Source organism: Zonotrichia leucophrys, chromosome 9 (genome assembly GCF_028769735.1).
Source record: "Zonotrichia leucophrys gambelii isolate GWCS_2022_RI chromosome 9, RI_Zleu_2.0, whole genome shotgun sequence".
In the NCBI taxonomy this organism is placed as follows: Eukaryota; Metazoa; Chordata; class Aves; order Passeriformes; family Passerellidae; genus Zonotrichia; species Zonotrichia leucophrys.
In genome coordinates, this window is record NC_088179.1 from 21776945 (window position 1) to 21795042 (window position 18098).

The 18098-nt window shown below is 46.4% G+C and overlaps 1 protein-coding gene across 6 annotated transcripts in view; it reads left to right on the forward strand.

Annotated features, from left to right (window-relative positions):
- MECOM (MDS1 and EVI1 complex locus) overlaps positions 1-18098 on the forward strand; it is a 323830-nt gene that overhangs the window by 275857 nt on the left and 29875 nt on the right. For 4 of the 6 annotated variants that reach the window (XM_064721122.1, XM_064721124.1, XM_064721126.1 and 1 more), the window contains exons 3-7: positions 2008-2142; positions 12337-12439; positions 14188-14404; positions 16088-16235; positions 17246-17402. In XM_064721122.1, the coding sequence (XP_064577192.1) occupies positions 2008-2142; positions 12337-12439; positions 14188-14404; positions 16088-16235; positions 17246-17402 (760 nt within the window). Of the gene's footprint in view, positions 1-249; positions 447-2007; positions 2143-12336; positions 12440-14187; positions 14405-16087; positions 16236-17245; positions 17403-18098 lie in introns of those variants that run through there. The other 2 variants (XM_064721128.1, XM_064721123.1) reach the window with 2 other exon arrangements.

The following is an 18098-nucleotide window of genomic DNA, read 5'->3' on the forward strand; positions in this document are numbered from 1 at the left end:
TGGGGTTTGTTGTTGTTGTTTTTCTTTTTCCCCTTTTTTTTTTTTTTTTTTTCCTTTCCCCCCTTCCTTTCCCTGAAGAGGCTTGTGTGGGTTTTTTTTTTCCTTTTTTTTTCCCCTTCCTCCCCCTTCCCCGATAACTTTTTTCGCACACGCCGCCCCAAAGCCAGCCGATAAGACCAGGAGGGGCCGAAAGGGGACGGGGATGGCGAGGCGGCAGGAACCCGCCGAGCCCCGCCGCCGCTGAGCCCTCCGGGGCCGGCAGCCCCCGCCCGGGCCCCGCCGCCCCCCGCACATGGTGCAGCGCCCCGCACCGCGCCCGCCGCTCCCCGGACCCCGACGGCCGCGGCCTCCGCCCGCCTTTAACGCCGAGATGTTGCTTCCAGCCGCCTGAAGGATATTTGTTCCTCTGCCCCCTCCCTGCCCCCGCGGGCTCCCGGCGACACAAGGTAAGAGCGGCGAGCGCGGCGGCGGCGCTGCCACGGCCCCGCGGGACGCGGCCGCTTTGCCCCGTCGGTGCCGCCGCGCCGCCGGCCCGGGCCGGAGCCCAGACACCGGGCAGTGCGGGGTGAGCCCCTCTTCCCTCCTTGGGGCTTTCTCCGAACGGGAAAATTACACGTCCCGTTCCCGAGAGCAGCCGGCGGTGCGGGCGGCGGGGCAGCGTGCGCGCCCGTGGGGACCGAGCTCGCCCGGCGCGGCTCTGCGCGGCTCTGCGGGGCCTCCGGGCTGGGGGAGAGGTTTTCCACCGTCTCTTCAGGAGGAGAGGGCAGAGCCCGGCTTGGCGAGGCGATGCTCGGTGCCCCGCGGGCTGCGCGCACCCTCCGCGCCCCCATCCGCGGCCCGGCCCGATCGCGGCCCCGGGGGTGAGCGGGGGCGAGCGGGGCAGGTCCCGCGGGGACAGCGCGGGGCTCGGCCCGGCACCGCCGAGGATCCGGGCTGGGACATCCGAGAGCTCCGGGGAGCGGCAGCGGCGGCTCCGGGCGCTCCCCGGCGGGGCGCAGCTTCCCGAGCCCTTCGCTTTCGTTTGGGGCGTTTCGGGTTGTTTCCTTAATTTTGCTGTGAAAATGGGGCGGCTGCTGCCGGGGGCAAGGAGAAGTTGTTACAGTTTAGCAGTGAGCTTCCCGGGAAGCTGTGGGAAGTTTGGAATAGGCCGATGGTGAAGCGTGCAAATAATGATATTCAGTCCGCTGTAATGATTAGTAATTTGTCATAATATTAGAATAGAGCATCGTCTTTAGCTTGTCCACGAGCAGTCTCATTATATTTGTTTATTGTCTGCATAATTGGAACCATTTATTGGTGTGTATTGAATACTGCCATGGTTTGCATGAGTGTTTATGTTGTTTTTCATTTATTCTCTTTATTTTGACATAAGGAGTTCTGTTATTTGCTTCGATTAAGGGGAGGGATTTAAGTGTTGCACAGGACTGTTTGGGAAGTGTAATGGTAAAACAAGATAAATAACTCTGCCTACCAGATAAAGTTTGGTTCAGAGCAACAAATATAAAAATTCTAAATGAGTGCTGCAATCAAAGTAAATCCTAAAACAAAACAGAAACGTTAAATGAAGCCAACACCATCTATTTTAATAATTTTTGTTATAGTTTTGCCAGATTCTTATTTAATTAAAATAATAATTTCAGACACAGTCATTGATGAATGCATAGAAAATCAGGTGCCTCTTAAATTAACATACTGTTTCCTTGCAATAATTAGGCAACATTTCGATTACTTGTAAATAATTGTCAAGACGTTTTTCAGAACATTTGTTGTCTTTTTATTATTATGTATGTATTCTGACAGTTCCTAAAAAAATCTCAGCAGGGAAACATATTTCTGAATAAACACACCATTACTATTGCTGCTACTATTGTTTATTATTATTATTATTATTATTATTATTATTATTATTATTATCTGCTTGTTTATCTGGAAACCTGTGATTTATCTTTTGATTAGAATACTCAGCTAGCGACAGAAAGATTTACTCTTTCATATTCTTCTTTTTAGATCTTGGATGAGTTTTGCAATGTGAAGTTCTGCATAGATGCCAGTCAACCAGATGTAGGAAACTGGCTCAAATATATCAAGTTTGCTGGATGCTACAATCAGCACAACCTTGTTGCATGTCAAATAAGTGATCAGGTACGTGGTGTTCACTTTCTGGACTTACTTTTTAAAGGAACTTTCACGTGTCAATGGAAAAAAAAATAACAGCATTTCACAACAGCTTTTGGCCTGTTTGCTGTTATGGCAAATGATAAGGTACAGATGGAAATGCAGAATGGAATAATTTTGATTAGGGGCGGTAGAAAATACGAATTTTCAGTTTTATGTATTGTTGTTCAATTCATGAAGGAGTTTTTTTGGTCTTATGTCTGATAAAATTCAGGGCTGCTTTCTAAGGGATACGAAGGCATTATGTGCTGATTTTGAATTGGGAGCATTTTCTGGCTCCTGTTGCAGTCCACTTGGATTGCTGTGTTAAATCGTGGAGTTGGTTGGATGCTGTAGCATGAATTTAATGGAAAGAGGGGAGGACACAAAAGTGATAATGTTACCAGTGTACTTGCATGTGTGGGGCTTTGGATTTGAATGCACACATGCATGGATATTACTGTGCCTTCCCATACACTTTGCTGGAACTCGTAGTACTTATGTGCTGAATCAGGGTCTTCGGTGGTTTTCTTTTTCTTTTCATTTATTGCACTTAAATCCACTCTTTGTTGGGCTGAAACGTTATTTATCCTTGTGTGTTGGGAAAAAGGCTGGGATAGGCAGAGGAAGAATGCAGTAAAGCATTTTGTTTTCAATTATACTGATGAGTTATTAGGTGTTTCCTAAATCAGGGTTTGCTTTTGTCTGCGGATAACACAGGCCATTATGAAATATTTTAATGGGCAAAGTTAGGCAGAGGAAGCTTTTCTTCTTTAAAGTAAAATACCTAAAACAGCAAAGCAACAGCTGATTGTGAATTCTTGTTTCCAATTTAAACTTCGCTACCTGCAACATAGAATTCGATTCATTTAATCAGTGTTTCATTTTTCACCACTTAATTAACTGCATCAGGTGAATGTTAAAGATTATCTTTAGCTGATTTAATTGCCTTGACAGTATTGAAAGAAGAATCACAACCAGACACAAAGCTTCAATTAGAAATCATTCTTTCTAATCAAATTCCATATGTATAGGAAATGAATGTGAGGGAGCCTGCTATTTCCAGCCCAGTGCTACGTATTTCACTCATGTGAGATAGCTGATTAAAACTGGGTTAAATAACTTTCTCAGAAACTATGAGAGAAGATCTTTTTCATTTCCAACTTTTACAGTTCAGCCCTGAGCACATGTAGCATGGAACGAGCCAGCGGAGCGAGAGATAATTTCTTTTCTATACAGCAGCTGGTTTAACTAAAGAAACCATAAAGGTTATTAGTAAAAGCAAGTTACGTTTTCCAAGCTGAAATACGCTTTGTGCTGAAAAACGATAAATTCTGTCCGTGCAGAGCGTTTATGGAACAATGATAGGAAAAGAAAACTATGTAGATTAATTGAAACAGCAAATTCAAGTATTTTACATTGAGCAGGAGCTGGTGTAGGTAGGAAAGATGAGAAGAAATCACATGCATTGGTCAAGCAACTCACTGTCTTTGGGTCGGTGCTGGGGATCTGCAGCAGAAAGTGCAGGCGAGGCTGAGCCATCAGCATCTCCCTCTGAGCGCACTCCCGCGCTTTGACGTTTTTGGAAGCAAAGTTATGGCGCTTTTAACTTTCTCTTTTTTTTAGTGTTTACATTTCTGACATTTGGTAATGGTGGCTGTACTGCTGCCAATAATTCCCTTCATTCACTGGAGACTTGTTATTTATTTTGCACAGTATCGTGCTGTTCATAATTCCATATTTTTATTGCGTTTTGTTGCTGAGATTTGCAAATTAAGATTTGGTTGTCTTTCAAGTAGCTTGTTGTGATCTGGGTGCTGTCAGCAGGAGATTGTTGTTCATTTGGCCCTCTGGAAACGCTGCACACTTACCCACAAAATCGTCCGCGTACTCCAACGTTTTATGACCAGAGCCTAAAAAGTTAATGCTAAAAATGTGCTCTCGAATCTTAAAGCAAGAAACTCTTTCTAACAGCTCCTCCTTCTGCTTTCTTCTGGCACAAGCTCACCAGAGGTAATATAAAATATAATGGGAAGGCAAACTGGGAAATGGACGTTACATGGCCAAACGTGTGCGTGTACAAGGAGTGACAAATGCAAGTCAGGGCTGAGTGTGCACATATAGACTGTGCGGGGCTGCCTGGGTCACTCAGCCTTGGTAGCTCCTGGAAAATAAAAGGGGGGAAAAAAGAAAAAGAAGGGAACAAAAAGGAGAAATAAAAATAAGGTGAAGATGGATGTGTGTGTCAGTGGTTGTGGCTAGAGCTGGAGGGCAGAGACGATGCAGCCCAGCTGGTACAGGGGACCCCAGCTCAGCTGCAGCCACAGCCAGGGCTGGGTGCAGGCAAGGGGGACACCCCAGTTCTTGCTGCCTCCCCCAGGGACACCAAGCAGCTCAGCAGCCCTGGTTGCACAGGGAGCATCCCCTGTCCGCGCTCGCTCCCGAGCCACTGACACTCGATCAGCAGTAATTGTTCACCTCTAATTGCTTCAACTCATCTGTAAAATTCACAAGCAAACATTGGGCTGTACCTGAGAAGGTGAAAGATCCTTCCAGTGCTCCCGGCCTCATGCTGCCCACAAGTTTATGTTACTAAATTCAAGCTTGACTGATAGGTATGGCTCCCAGACTGCTCGAGGCAGGATTGAGATGAACTCAGGGCGGTGTGTAATCTGGTCTCTCTTCTGTGTTCTACCTGCTGTATTTAACAAAAAGAGGGAAAGAAAAACATTTTTTTGTCATATTCTCTCTTAGGGTTTTTTCAGAGACATACCACCCCACCCCCTGACTCACGGCTGGGGTTAGGTTTCATCACTTAGGATCAACTTTACAAAAGGCCTGGGCTCTTTCTTATGACTGTATAAATGAGCTTTGCTGAGATGAACAGCTTGATAATGGTGGGATGCAGTCAAAACATGCACGCTGGATGCAACTCATGTTTCATTTGATTGCAGCTGGAGTAGGGCTTAAAAGCTGCATTTTTGTACTTATTTTTTTTTAAATCTCGAATGAGGTCGATCTAGGATTTCTTATTGCTGTCTTACTATTATCTCTTGTCACACCCAATCTAACCTGAACATATGTAATTTTAGTTGTATATCAATAATGAAATTCCACAAACTGGGCACTCAGTTTTTTGCTTTTCCCCAAAGAGACTACAGTGTGTGCAGAGCTGCAGAGAGCCTTGTCACTGTTCTTGCCCTGGAATGTGCTTTTTCAGCTCAGAGGCAGTTTAGGATTCTAGAGCAGTTTCTGCTAACTTGGACGACTCCTCTCTTTTATAGTTAAATATCTATTAATTCAACTTTTTAATGACTTCAGAATGATTGGCTCTGTTAGGCTCTCTGGCAGTGCTGTCAGACCAGCAAAAGCATTATTTTTAAAGATATATGTTAATGGAAGTGCAGTTTCAAATCAAGCAGTGGCATGGCAGCGTCTGTCACACATTCCAGGCTGAGATCACGGTCACCTTCAAACTACAAATTTTTTTTTCTTTACTTTTTTTTATTTTTAGAAAGATTGTTGGTAACTGTTGAAGTTAAAACCCCAGAATACTGTTTTTATCTTGGTTATTGCTTACGGAGTTCTGACAGTGATACAGACACATAGTGCTGTGAAAGCGACCTGGATTTCCAGATCCCTTTCCTCCCAACACAGCAGCTCCTGAAGAGTCCCCTTGGTTTATCCAGAGAAAACTCAGTGACTCAAGATCACTTTACTGAGGTTTTAGATTGCTGTGCGTGCTGCAATAGGTTTTTAGTGGGTTTTTGTGTGCGTGTTTTGTTTCCTTGCCTTATACTCAAGTACGTGCCACTGCAAAGGGAGCAAAACCAGTAGTATCACACTCTTAACAACGTGCCTGATGTCAGTAATATAAACTTACAGGAGTGAACCTACTGCTGTAGGTTCCAGCAGCTCTGATCCCACCTTACACGTTTTACAAACTTTTTTAATCTGCAGGCACAGCTTCATGTTTCAGGTTTTACGGCCGCGGCCCCCTGTCCGTGGCGGGCAGGGGCTCCTGCACAGCCACCTGCAAAAGTTGTGTATTTAAGGAATAGTTCTGAGGCTTTGTTGTCAGAGAGTGAAATTAAGGTTTTGGCTGTTGTGGGTCAGGAGGGCACGCACACACTGAGCTCACACAGGGCTCTGTTCTGCCATGATTCTTCCTGTGAGTTGCTGGTTATTAAGCAAATAAAGCTTAATCCAACTCCCACTAAAAATCTGTCTCCAGTGGAGCTGGTGGGATGAAGAGCTGCTCAGTGGTGATTTTCCACTTGCTGCAGTTAGAGCTGAGGCTGTGGGTGAAATTCCTGCCTGGGCTTTATGACTGCCTGTGTTATCTGGAATTTGATGCACTGGTGGTGTTACTGCTCTCAGCACTGGACTGTCCTGATGTGACCTAAAGTAAACTGTTTATAAACCAAACCTAGAAACTTCTTGTTACCATATCTGCAAAGTGATGAGGTTTTTCTTGCTGATTCATGTTTCATAAAAGTGATAAGGGATTTTCTGTGATGAGGGCTGTCAAACCCTACTCATCTGCTCATTAAAACGTAGAGAATTATGGGCAACCGCAGAGCCAGGACAAGACTGCACCTTGCTTGATATTGGTGTGGCTCATAATGCAGGTTCATGGGTGTTGGAGGGCAGCACATTGGTTAGATCAGCTCAGGAGAACAGCTGGGTGACAGAAGTTGGTATCTGGTGTCAGTGGATAGTGATCCCTAAGGAAAAGGTTCTGCAGGATCAGAGCAGCTTGGAGGAGCCAAGGCTTTCACAGAAGCTAAAATTCACTGACAGTGGAAGAAGACCTGAGTGGTACTGGGGAGGGAGGTGGCCTGCAGGCCCCCAAGATGCCAAAAAGGGTGCCCTGCAGAGAGGTATCCTGCAGTTCCCTTCTTGCTTTGGGGAGCAGGAAGGTGGAAGAGTGGGGATTCCTGGAGCATCCTTCCTCCAGTCCATCCTGCATAGAGATTTTGGGGCATTTTGGAAATGAAGAATGAAAGGATTCACAGCCCTGGTGCTGAGACACTGTGGTGCTTCCCTGCCCTGTCTCTAGGGGCAAGGGGAGGGTCTGGCAGGGTCCTTTCTCCCCTCTGGGCTCCCACTTGTGCCCCTGCAGCCCCTTGCATGCAGAGACTTGCTGACTTTCGCCTCTGGATTTTTGCTCAAGTTTTCTTTGGGCCCAGTACAGCTCTCAGGCAGGACTCCTCTACCTTGGCCCTTGAAAAAACTCCAGTTTCTTTCAATTTATCATTTGCCTGAGTATAGCAAAGAGAACCTGGCTCGGGTTTCATCACACAGCACTCCAGCTGCATGAGTTGTTCATCATGGGAGCTAAAATTGAAGCTGTTCTATTTGGACCTTTTTCTTTCTTGTTTTTTCCCTTCAAACTCTTAATTACAGCTTGTTGTGAAGCTGTGTGTCTGTTCGTCCTTCTCATTTATCTGGCTGGTATAATTCCTGATTTCGATGGAGCTCCTTGGATGGAGCTCATTAGTAGTTTTGGACATTTAATTTGTTTTACTTTTCAAGCAAATTCCCCTCTTGCTCTGAAGCGGTGTGGAGGTGGATGCCAGTTGGCAGCATGCACTCTGCCTCTTGGGGCACATTCCCCAAAGGAGCTGGGAGATGGGGCAGCCTTGCTTGGGGTGGTGAACCCATGGACTGTGGCCAGTGAGTGCTGGTGGGGCTCACCAGGGACCAGTCCACTTTTGGGGTCTTCTGTTCCATCCCACCATGTCAAGCTGGGTCCTCCTGTGTGCACAGTGCAGGACAGGATCCCTGGGTGCCTCCCCTGTGGTGGGAGCTGTGAGTTCAGCACATAAAGCACAAACTGCATCCATTGGAGCAGCATCTCTAGCCTGCCCTAAAATATGAATTCACCCGGCAGCTCTGAACCACGTGCAATGTTCCCCAAATCTGTAGGCAGGGATAAAGGGTTTATTTGGATGTGCCAGAGCACAGCTCCTCTTTGGGGCACCACAAACGTGTGCATGGCACTTCCTGCCTTCTCTCACACTCAGTGACTGATTTGCTGCTTTTCCCCCCAAAACCTTGCCTTCAAGGAACCCCTCCTGGTTCTGGGGGATGCTGGTGGGAGCAGAGGGGGGTCCAGGCAGGGCTGGCAGGGGCAGGGGATGGCTGGGGTGCTTCAAAGCTCAGGGGCTCCGTGGCTGAGCGCGGCCCCAGCCGAGCTCGCGGGGAGCGCGTTGCGCTATTATTTCAATTATTACAACTTCCTGAATAGGTCGAAGGTCGTTCATAATTCACGCTTCTGTCATCTTTACACATGCCAAATGCAGTCTATTAAGCATAAATAAAATTTCAAGTGCCTGACCAGGAAAAGTAAACTGGGATTCATAACAATGAGGCCTTATTCATCCATTTAAAAGTGAATTGTGTGTGTTCCTTTATTTTTTTTTCCCCCCTCCCCTTTCCCTTTATGGCTTTGCAGTTTGGGAACTTTTATTTCTGCTCGGTAGCACAGATCTCTGACCTGCAGCGTGGGTGTGGGCAGGCACAGAGCACTGACGAGCCAGGCCTCCCCCAGCCTCTCCCCACCTCAGACCCCCTGAACTTTGAAAGTGTTTCCAGACCTGAATCCGATTTTGCTCTTCCTACATAAACTGTAGTCACACACCGTTGATCCCAGGGCATGTGAAATGAGCATCTGGACTTTGCTTTTTTAATTTTTTTTCTCCCCGTCCTCTGGTTGTTCCTCTCCTGTGCAGAAGCTCTTCCTATACTTGTTCTCAAGCAGACCCCAGTGCAGGTTAACCCAAAAAAGTTGGTTAATGCAGCAGCATCAGTCAGCTGGAGAAATGATAGCCAGAAAATTGAAACCTTTCATTAATTACAGTAGAGTCAGGGCTGTGTGCCAGAAATCTTCAAGCTTTGCAATTGAAAAATACACTTATTTTATGATGGCATTTCCTAATACAAAAATACTGCCTGTGGTAGAGATGCTGTTCTTGCAAGACAGAGGCAGCCCAAGGGGTACTTGTGGAGCTGGGGGGAATTTGTGAGGTTCCCCATCTGTGGGCTGCAGGATTTCCCCCCTCCCTGCCTGCCCTTGGTCATCTGCTGCTGCCTCAAAATTCAGGCAATGTGGTTCATTTCAACAGTTAGCTTCTCACTTTTCCTAGGTAGGGTAATTCCAGGAGTTTTTAGGTGGGAAGACTGAGGGAAAAAAAAAGCTATTAATGTGAAGTAATAAGGACAGCCTTTAAAATCAGAATAAATTTACCTGCATGACCATTTTGGTTTAAACTTCAAAATGTTTTATTTTAGATTCGCACTGCAATGTAAATTTATGTAAAAAGCGTTTAGTGCAGGTGAATTTTTTCAGTATATACAGAAATTTTAAACATTATTTTTAATAATTAAAGTTAGTACTCTAATGATGTGAAAATGCCAGAGCTGCAAATGTGTCACTCAGCCTTTGTTGGAGAATGTTAGATCTGAGATGCAAAATAAAGAAACACTACTCAACTTAAAAAATGGAGTTTTTTTGGAACACTAGTCGTGTTTCCCTGCTGAGGGACAGAGAGACTGGCCAGGCAGTTCCTGATAGGTAGCTGGGTAATTTTTAGATTTTTAAACAACAGTTCAGACAAGACAGCTGTCTGCAGAGCCTGCTGCTGCTCGGGGCTGTGTCCCACAGCTGCAGGGAAGATGCTGCATCGCCCTGGGCTGCCCCAAGAACAGCAATGCTCCCCGGCTTTGATGGTGTTTCTTCATCCAGAGCCTGGGAACAAGACCCTCTTTATGCCCCAGTCCACGTGTCCTCCCTATGTGGTGAGAGGTGAAAAGGTCTGTGCAGACACCTTTGGTGGGACAGGGAAAATACGGGAGAACGCTCCGCTGTGGTTTTTGTTCGCTCCTTGGTGTGGGTGCAAAACCAGCCCAGGAAGAACAGCAGTTTTTACCTCACTGGGAAACAAAACCTGGGAGAAGAAGCAAGTCCTGGGCAGAGCAGAGGCTTTGGCACAGTCCCTCTGGGATGGTGGGAGTCCTGCTGTGTCCTGGCTGTGTGCTGCTCCTTCTGTGTCCTGCCGATGGAGGTCCCCAGAAATCTCTTCAGTCAATGAGCACATATCATTATTCCACACATTATTTTCCCCCCAGACCAGCCAGCAACAGGGCCTATCTTCCACAGATCCAACTGCAGCTTTCCTTTCAGATATGCAGAGGCCATTGCACTTCTGGAATTAAAAATCCACTTTTCAACGCGTTCATAGTAACAAATGGAAAACCAAGCATTGCTTGCAGCAGATATTCACTGGATGTGGCATTGTCACTGGGTTTATTTGCAGGAGGTAAAAGCTGGCTACATTTACATGTGTTTTTGCCTTTGATGGGATGAGCTGTGTTGTCTCAGTGCAGCCCCAGCGTGCTGAAGCTCTGCATCCTTTATCACTGACAGCAGCATTGGATGCTCAGGGGGTTGTGGTACCAGATACTTGCCTGGCTGCATGAAGGGATGCTCACAGGGCACTGCCAGGCTCTCTGTGCCTCCAAAACACTCTGTGGAGTTTGAAATCCCCTCGACCAGAGATACAAATGGGAAGCCCAAGCAGCCCAGGCTGGTGGTTCGATGAGGGAGGGTGGTGTGGATGAGGAGGGAGGGTGGATCACAGTCCATAAACTCCTTTTCATGGTTTTTATGGGGAAAATTTGCCACAAGCAGGGGGTTGTGGCACTGCTACCTCGTGCCTGATGTGTTTTGCCAGCACTTCTGTCACCTGGTGAGGGGTGACAGAACAGGTATGGGATGAGCTGCCCCAGCAGCCTCCGCTGCCACTCCCTGCACTGTTCTCTGGAGCGGCTTTTGGGACAAACTGCAGGGAAAAAAAAACAAACCAAATCTGCGGAAATGCATCCGAATTTGATATTTTTAGGTGTTTATCCCGTTTAGTAGGCATGGCTTATGCAGGCAGAAAGGATTAGGCTGTACGGCCACCTCCTGGAGGACACGGGTATGTGCTGGCTGCCGATGATGCTCCGGTGTGCCTGGGCAGGGAGAGCATCACCCTGGGTGACAGTCCTGTGTGACCCGGCAGGGAAGGTACCCACAGACCTCCAGACACCTGTCCTTACCTGTGCCAAACTCCCCTGTGTGGCTTTGATCCCTGGAGGTGATGTGCTGCCTCTCTCCCCACGCACTGCAATGAGCGTTCAGAGTTAAAAGTTTCTGAGCAAACCCTTAAAAAATACTGAGAAAAAGCAAAGGCATCATTTTTTAGCCTTTAGGAAACATAGCTGTCATGTGGTTTTGTTTAACAAGGCCCGAGGAAGTTACTAATATTTATTTGAGCTGCTTCATGGAGCTTTTTAGTGCTCTTCACATTTCCTGCTGAGACAGAGAGCAGCCAGATGGATTTTGGGAATTTCCTTTCAGCAGAGCCTGGTGGTGCTGGCTTGTGCTTCCTCTGGTGCATGGACCCAAGGGAGGGTGTCCCTTTGTCCTTCCCCACCACCTCCTGCACCCCAAAGGGCTCCTTCCCACAGCCCAGCATCACCTGCATGAGGGGACACGGTGTCACCAAACAGGACCACCACCAGCAGCTTTGGCTTTTGGCTGCTCATGGTGTTTCTTCATCCAGGACTGATTTTTCCCCTGTTTGGGGTTTCCATTTGGAGCTAAGGAATAGCCAGGTGCTTACAAGCTTCTCTCCTCACAGCTTTTTGGACTGTGTGGATGGTTGGAATGGAGGGCTGGATGGTTGTGGCTTAACCAGCATCTCCTCATGTCTGCTTTAGAATTATAGAAACATCAAGGTTGGAAAAGACGCCTGACATAATTGAATAAGCATTAAAGTTACTTTAGTACTTTTACAGTGCAACAGGAATTCCTTCCCTTACCAGGATCACTCAGGGATGTGTTTTATGGCAGCTCTGTACTTTGGTTTGGTATAACTCAGCAGACAAGTTGCTGGTGATATCTGCAGTCATCACACAGCTCATTTTGCAGCAGAGGCTATTGAAAGCAGACTTTTTATCCTCACAGAGCCCAAAATACAATGGCTTTGGGGCTGGAAGGAGCAGACTTGCCATGGTCATCATGAGTGGGCAGGCTCTGGCCACGAGGTCTGCCACACTCACCAGCAGGAGTTGATGTTTCTTTGCATGTTGTGGTGCTTACCTTGCTTTTTCTTTCTATTTTTTTTTTCCCAGATATTCTACAGAGTGGTAGCAGATATTGAACCGGGAGAGGAGCTCTTACTGTTCATGAAGAGTGAAGATTATTCACATGAAACAATGGCTCCGGACATCCACGGTGAGCCTTTTCTTACTGTTTCATATGACAGAAAATATCACTGAAATTAACCCTGAATTCAGGAAGAGTGTTTCTTCTGTTGGAATCTGGGATGGCTTCACTGCAGCCAGAGAGGAGAGCTGGACTGTGGTTGCATTTGTCCATCTTCTGCCCTTTTGTTCCTGATTGAAACTTGATTTTTTTGTGGATTTCAAAAGAAGAGCAACAGTCCCTGTATTTATCTGAAGACTGTGCTGCTGCTGCAGGAGCACGGCCCTGGTTATAGATTAATTTTTGTCATTTAGCCAAACAACTGTGACCTTGAAAAGAGGAAATCTGAGGTTGTCAATGTTGCTGTCACTTGTGAGGACATCTCAGCCATTCTTACTCCTCACACTTGTCCTTTACTCATCCCACACACAGATTCTTTGTCTGAGGCTCCTGTGTTGTTGCTCAGATTTGTCCCCCAATCTCCAAAATCTCCTTTAGCTGTGCTACCAGTGGGTTATCAGCCACAGTGGGACCTGGGTGTGGGATATCTGCTTAATGCCCAGCATGTTGCAGTTTATGCCCAGAGAGACATTTTACAAATTTTCAAGGATTCGGGGACAATGCACAGGGCAGGAATTATCAAGATCTCCACTTTCTTGTAACTGCTTGTACATTCTTGTTCTCTTAAGAAAAAAGTGGGAGTTATACATTCATGGGGGTTATACATTCATTCCCATTTGGTTTTGTGTTTGGGTTTTTCCTCCAGTGTTAACTTTGTTTAGTTATTGCTGAAGGTGTCCCCCCGTCCAGCACTCCCTGCCTAGTCCCCATGGTCAAGCAGCTATTGTACAAATGACACCAGAGGAGATCTCTGCAGTCACATGCAGGATCATGTCCCTCAGGGCTAATTTAGAAGCAGGCTGAGCCAAAGTGCTGCTCATGGACAGCCAAGAGCAGAGCCCCATGACACTTCCTCTGGATCAGCTCAACTGTCAAGTAGCAACCAAGAGCGTTCACTGGGGATCCCAGCCAGTGCCTTTCTGACTCAGAGCCTCAGGGCATTTATATCTGGAACCAAACCAGGGTGTCTGGCTCCTTGCATGGACCAACACTAGAAAATACAGCAGAAAAAAAAGCCATTGTGGGATGGTTTTCTCCAAGTTTGGTTTTTTTTGGGATTTTCTTCAGCTAATCTATTCTTTTGCAGGAATTACTAGTTAAGGGAATGCAGTACTCACTCCAAAGTAACACTTTGCTGATATTCTGCAGTTTCCAGCAAGAAATTATGACCAATTTTTTGGAATTTAAAGCAAAGAATTTAACTTCATGCATCTCTGGCTTACTTTGAACAGGGCTGGGTAGTGCAGAAGGACTGTGATGAAAATGATGAGGCTCAAAAAAACTCTAAACACCCTTTTGGCTATTTTAGATACTGGTGTTTGTGTCTGAGTCAGTCCCTTTCATTGAGAAATGAAGAGACTGGCAGCCTCTGCTGGATATCCATGTATAATTCCATTTAGGATGATATTTAAACGCTTGTCCTTGGTATTTAAACTTTTGCCCTAAGCCAGGGTTAGGGATTCCTGTTGGATGTCACCCAGTTTTTACATTATAAAGCATTCTTAGAAATCCTTCTTTCTTTTGAGGTTCTCTTCTTTATTTTATTGAGGAGCAATCCATTAACCACACCATCATCCACCTTGTGGTGGGGTGGTGGTTAAGGACGGGTGCAAGCTGAGGTGGTGTCCCCGTCCCCACCCTGTCCCTGTGTGTTGCAGAGGAGCGCCAGTACCGCTGCGAGGACTGTGACCAGCTCTTCGAGTCCAAGGCTGAGCTGCTGGACCACCAGAAGTTCCCCTGCAGCACCCCTCACTCCGCCTTCTCCATGGTGGAGGAGGACTTCCAGAAGAAGCTCGAGAGCGAGAGCGACCTTCAGGACGTGCATGAGATCCAGGAGTGCAAGGAGTGTGACCAGGTCTTCCCAGACTTACAGAGGTAGGAGAAGGTGCTCAAAACATGATTGAATGGGGCAGGTTCTTGTTCATTGTGTAGTGTGTGTTCCATGTGTCTGATTTTCAGTCTGAGGGATTAATTTGATGGAGGCAGATCAAGCCAGAAGAATTGCCTGGGTGAGGCAGGAATCTGGCCTGTGAGGTTTAAGTTCTTTCCTCCCTGCGAGTGAGAGGATGATATCTAACATATGGGGATCGTTGAGGAAATGTAAATTTAGCTTAAGATATTAAATATTGAAGAGAAAAGGCAGAAAACAAAGAAGGAGTCGTCATAAATAGATGGGCAGTACTGTGAGAAAGAGTGAAAAATGAGAGTGAATGCAGCCGTTCTCTGAACTGCTGAATTATTGAAAGGCTCGTACACCACGCAGACAGTTCACTGCAAAAAAGGGCCAAAGTGTGCTATATCCAGATTATATAAAACAAAGGGCACAAATGAGCTGTGCTTGAGGGTGTGAGTAACTAGATGGAGAAATAGCTGGGCAGGAAGATGGGGGTGCTGGATCCAGGAGTGCCCAGTGCTGATGGCTGGTCACAGAGTCCAGGTGCCACAGCCAGGGACAAGAATCTCTCTGGGTCTCATGGCAAATTTGTTTACGTGATGGAAAGTCAGTTGTTATAAAAGTATTAGGAAGAGAAGCCAGAATTAATTTTTTTCCCCCACAAAAGAATAAGAGGGGTAGAAGTAAGAGCATCTGCAGAGCAAAATCATTTCCATTGCCCATGGCTGAGAATGGAGGTTTCTGCACAACCCAAACAAGGTTTGGACTACACAACCCAAACAAGGCTGTAACCCCAGCAGGTTTGGTCGCTGATTCAGCAAAAATCAGTGGGAACTTCATGTGAAAACAGTTTGGGCATCCCAGGCTAAAATTCCCACTTTCCAGTGGGTTTTCTATGAATCCACTCTTGCATTATGTAGTGACCTTCCCTCAAGCAGTGGTGTGAGGGGTTATGATTCTGTATGTGAGCAAGCAATACAGCTTTTTAAAAATACGTATTTGCTACAAATGAATGGTAAAAATTCAGAGACAAAATTTAATTTAAAGATGTGCAACAGAATTTAGGTGGACACTGAATATCCTAATAATAGACTGAATAAACCACCAAGAAATGAATGACTAAACAACCACACAATTGCACACAGTTAATAATAATAATCAATAATAGCTTCAGTTGTGGTGTACCTTATCTAGAGGCTTCTTAAACTCATCTTGTCCTACTCCAGAGGAGTTATTCCTCATCTATTCCTGCTGTAAGAAAAATTGACTCCCATCAAAGGAGTGGATTTATAGCAGGTGGTGGCATCCAAGGTGTGTTTAGAGGGAAAGTCATAAGGCAGAAATAATTCAGGCTGCAGGGAAGAATTACCAGAGTGAAATAGTGAGAGGTGTATGAAATAATCTCCTTGGGGAGCGGTGGCAGCAGCATCTCCTGGAGCATTTGCAAGTGGCCTGGCAAAACATGAGAGGTTGTGTTATTCTGGTGGGGAGAGGGAGGTTCTGCCTCCTGGCTGGGGTGAGCCAGGAACTCACAGGACTTATTTCTGTCAGGACTGGGCCTTTGGGGCTTTTTAATTTTCTTTCTTTTGGCTGTAACTGTGTGCTCTGCTCTCTCCTCCTCCTATAAACCCCCATCTCACTGAGCCCTGCTGCTGTTTCCACAGCCTGGAGAAGCACATGCTGTCACACAGTGAGGAGAGGGAGTACAAGTGTGACCAGTGCCCCAAAGCTTTCAACTGGAAGTCCAACTTGATACGTCACCAAATGTCCCACGACAGCGGGAAGCACTACGAGTGTGAGAACTGTGCCAAGGTACAGTGAATTTTTAGGCTGCCTGGCACTTCTTGTGCTGCTGGATGCAGGGGAGCCTGGAAATGGGGGTGCCCCAGGCTGGGATGCAGGAGGGCACAGGGCTTCAGATGATTTCTCAAGGGTTTTCAGTTCTACTCTGAAAATATGTTCTTTTTCTTTCCCTTTTGATTTGGAAATGGCTGTGGAGTCTAAAATGGGCACTGATGCAGGATGCTGAGCAAGGGCTTGGCTCCTTGGAAAGTTTGGTGGGGTGTAAGACGGTCAATGAGGGGCAAGAACCCCCAGAGAAACACAGGACAGAGGATTGCCTAGGCTGTGTGCCAGCTGCTGGGACCAGAAACTTCAGCACACTGCTGCAATATAAAATACAGAAAATAAAACAATATCAATGCACCCCAGCTGCGCTGAGTACAACTCTCATCTCTAAAGCATCTCCATCACTTCCCAGCACTGGGCTTGCTATGGGGATTATCTGTTTAGTGTGTAGTATTCTGCATTTGCTTTTTATCACATTTCCAAAGCTTGGCCCTTTTGCAGGAGGACTTAATTGGTTTTAGGTAGATTTGCTGCAATAATGGGAATTTCATATTGAGCTGACACTTAGAAGATGTAACCGTTTTTTCTAGCTCTGAGTTGTGTACAGGATTACTTGTTGTCACACACTCAGGTATCAGTATAAAGTATTTCTATGGCAGTAACACTTAGAGGTTTCAAGCAGCCACATTTTCACTCATTTCCCATGAAATCCATGACCTCAAATGTGCAATTTCTAACAGCAAAGTCAAGTGTTTCTGCTGCAAAGGGGTGCACAGACCCACACAATACTTGGGTGATCCTGGGAAACTGAGGCCCCTTCCTGCAGGCACAGCTCCCATTGCTGGCCATTAGCAAGGGTTTTAACCTTAGAATACTCCCAAAAATAGCTCCAAGGTTTGAATTTTAAAGGGCTCTTGTAATGTCTGGCTTCTTGCACAGTCAAGTTTCTTGGTTAATCAGTACTCATTTCCTAGCAGGTTTTCACGGACCCCAGCAACCTTCAGAGGCACATTCGTTCCCAGCACGTGGGGGCCCGTGCTCACGCTTGTCCAGAGTGTGGCAAAACCTTTGCCACTTCTTCAGGCCTCAAACAGCATAAACACATCCACAGCAGTGTCAAACCTTTTATATGTAAGTCTCCAACTAAACATCTTTGATTAAGTGTTGTTTCATTGCTGTAAAGCAGCGCAGCCTGGGAGCAGCAGGTTGTGTTCTGCTCCCTTTGAGTTCCCCACCTGTGCCACAAGGGCTGGGAGTTACTGAATGAGTTCTGGGAAATTTGTGGTCCAATGCAAGGAGCTGTTTTCATGTGATTTTCCTTTCCAGACAGACTGTGTGCTGTATGAATGTGCCTGTTGTCCCGGGGATGTTTTTCCAGGAGCAGATGCAAAGTGAGGAGTGGGATTTAGCCATGCCACGCTTGGTGGCTGTACCCTCTTTGCTCTGCTCCTGCTTTAGGAGCAGATTTTGGGCTGCAGAGTCTCCACAGCAGATGCCATGACTCTTGCTGGATTTGGAAAACAAATCTCAAAGGCAATGAGATTCACCTTGCCACCTTCCTCGAGCATGCCCCAAGTTTAAGGACTGGGTTGAGCTGTTAGACCTTCACTGACAGCTTCTCCAGCAATAAAGCTGGCCTTGGATGTGAGCCTGGCTGGCTTAAATGGGATCTTCAGCACCTCACAGGTTTCATTTGCTGCTGAGCCAGACCCTGCTTGGGAAGGGTGCAGATTCCTTTCCCTCCTTTTTACTGGGGAAGCAGAGGCAGAAAATATTTTAAAATATTGTTGGTAGTGCTACTCTCCACCACAGCCTTTTCAGGCACCT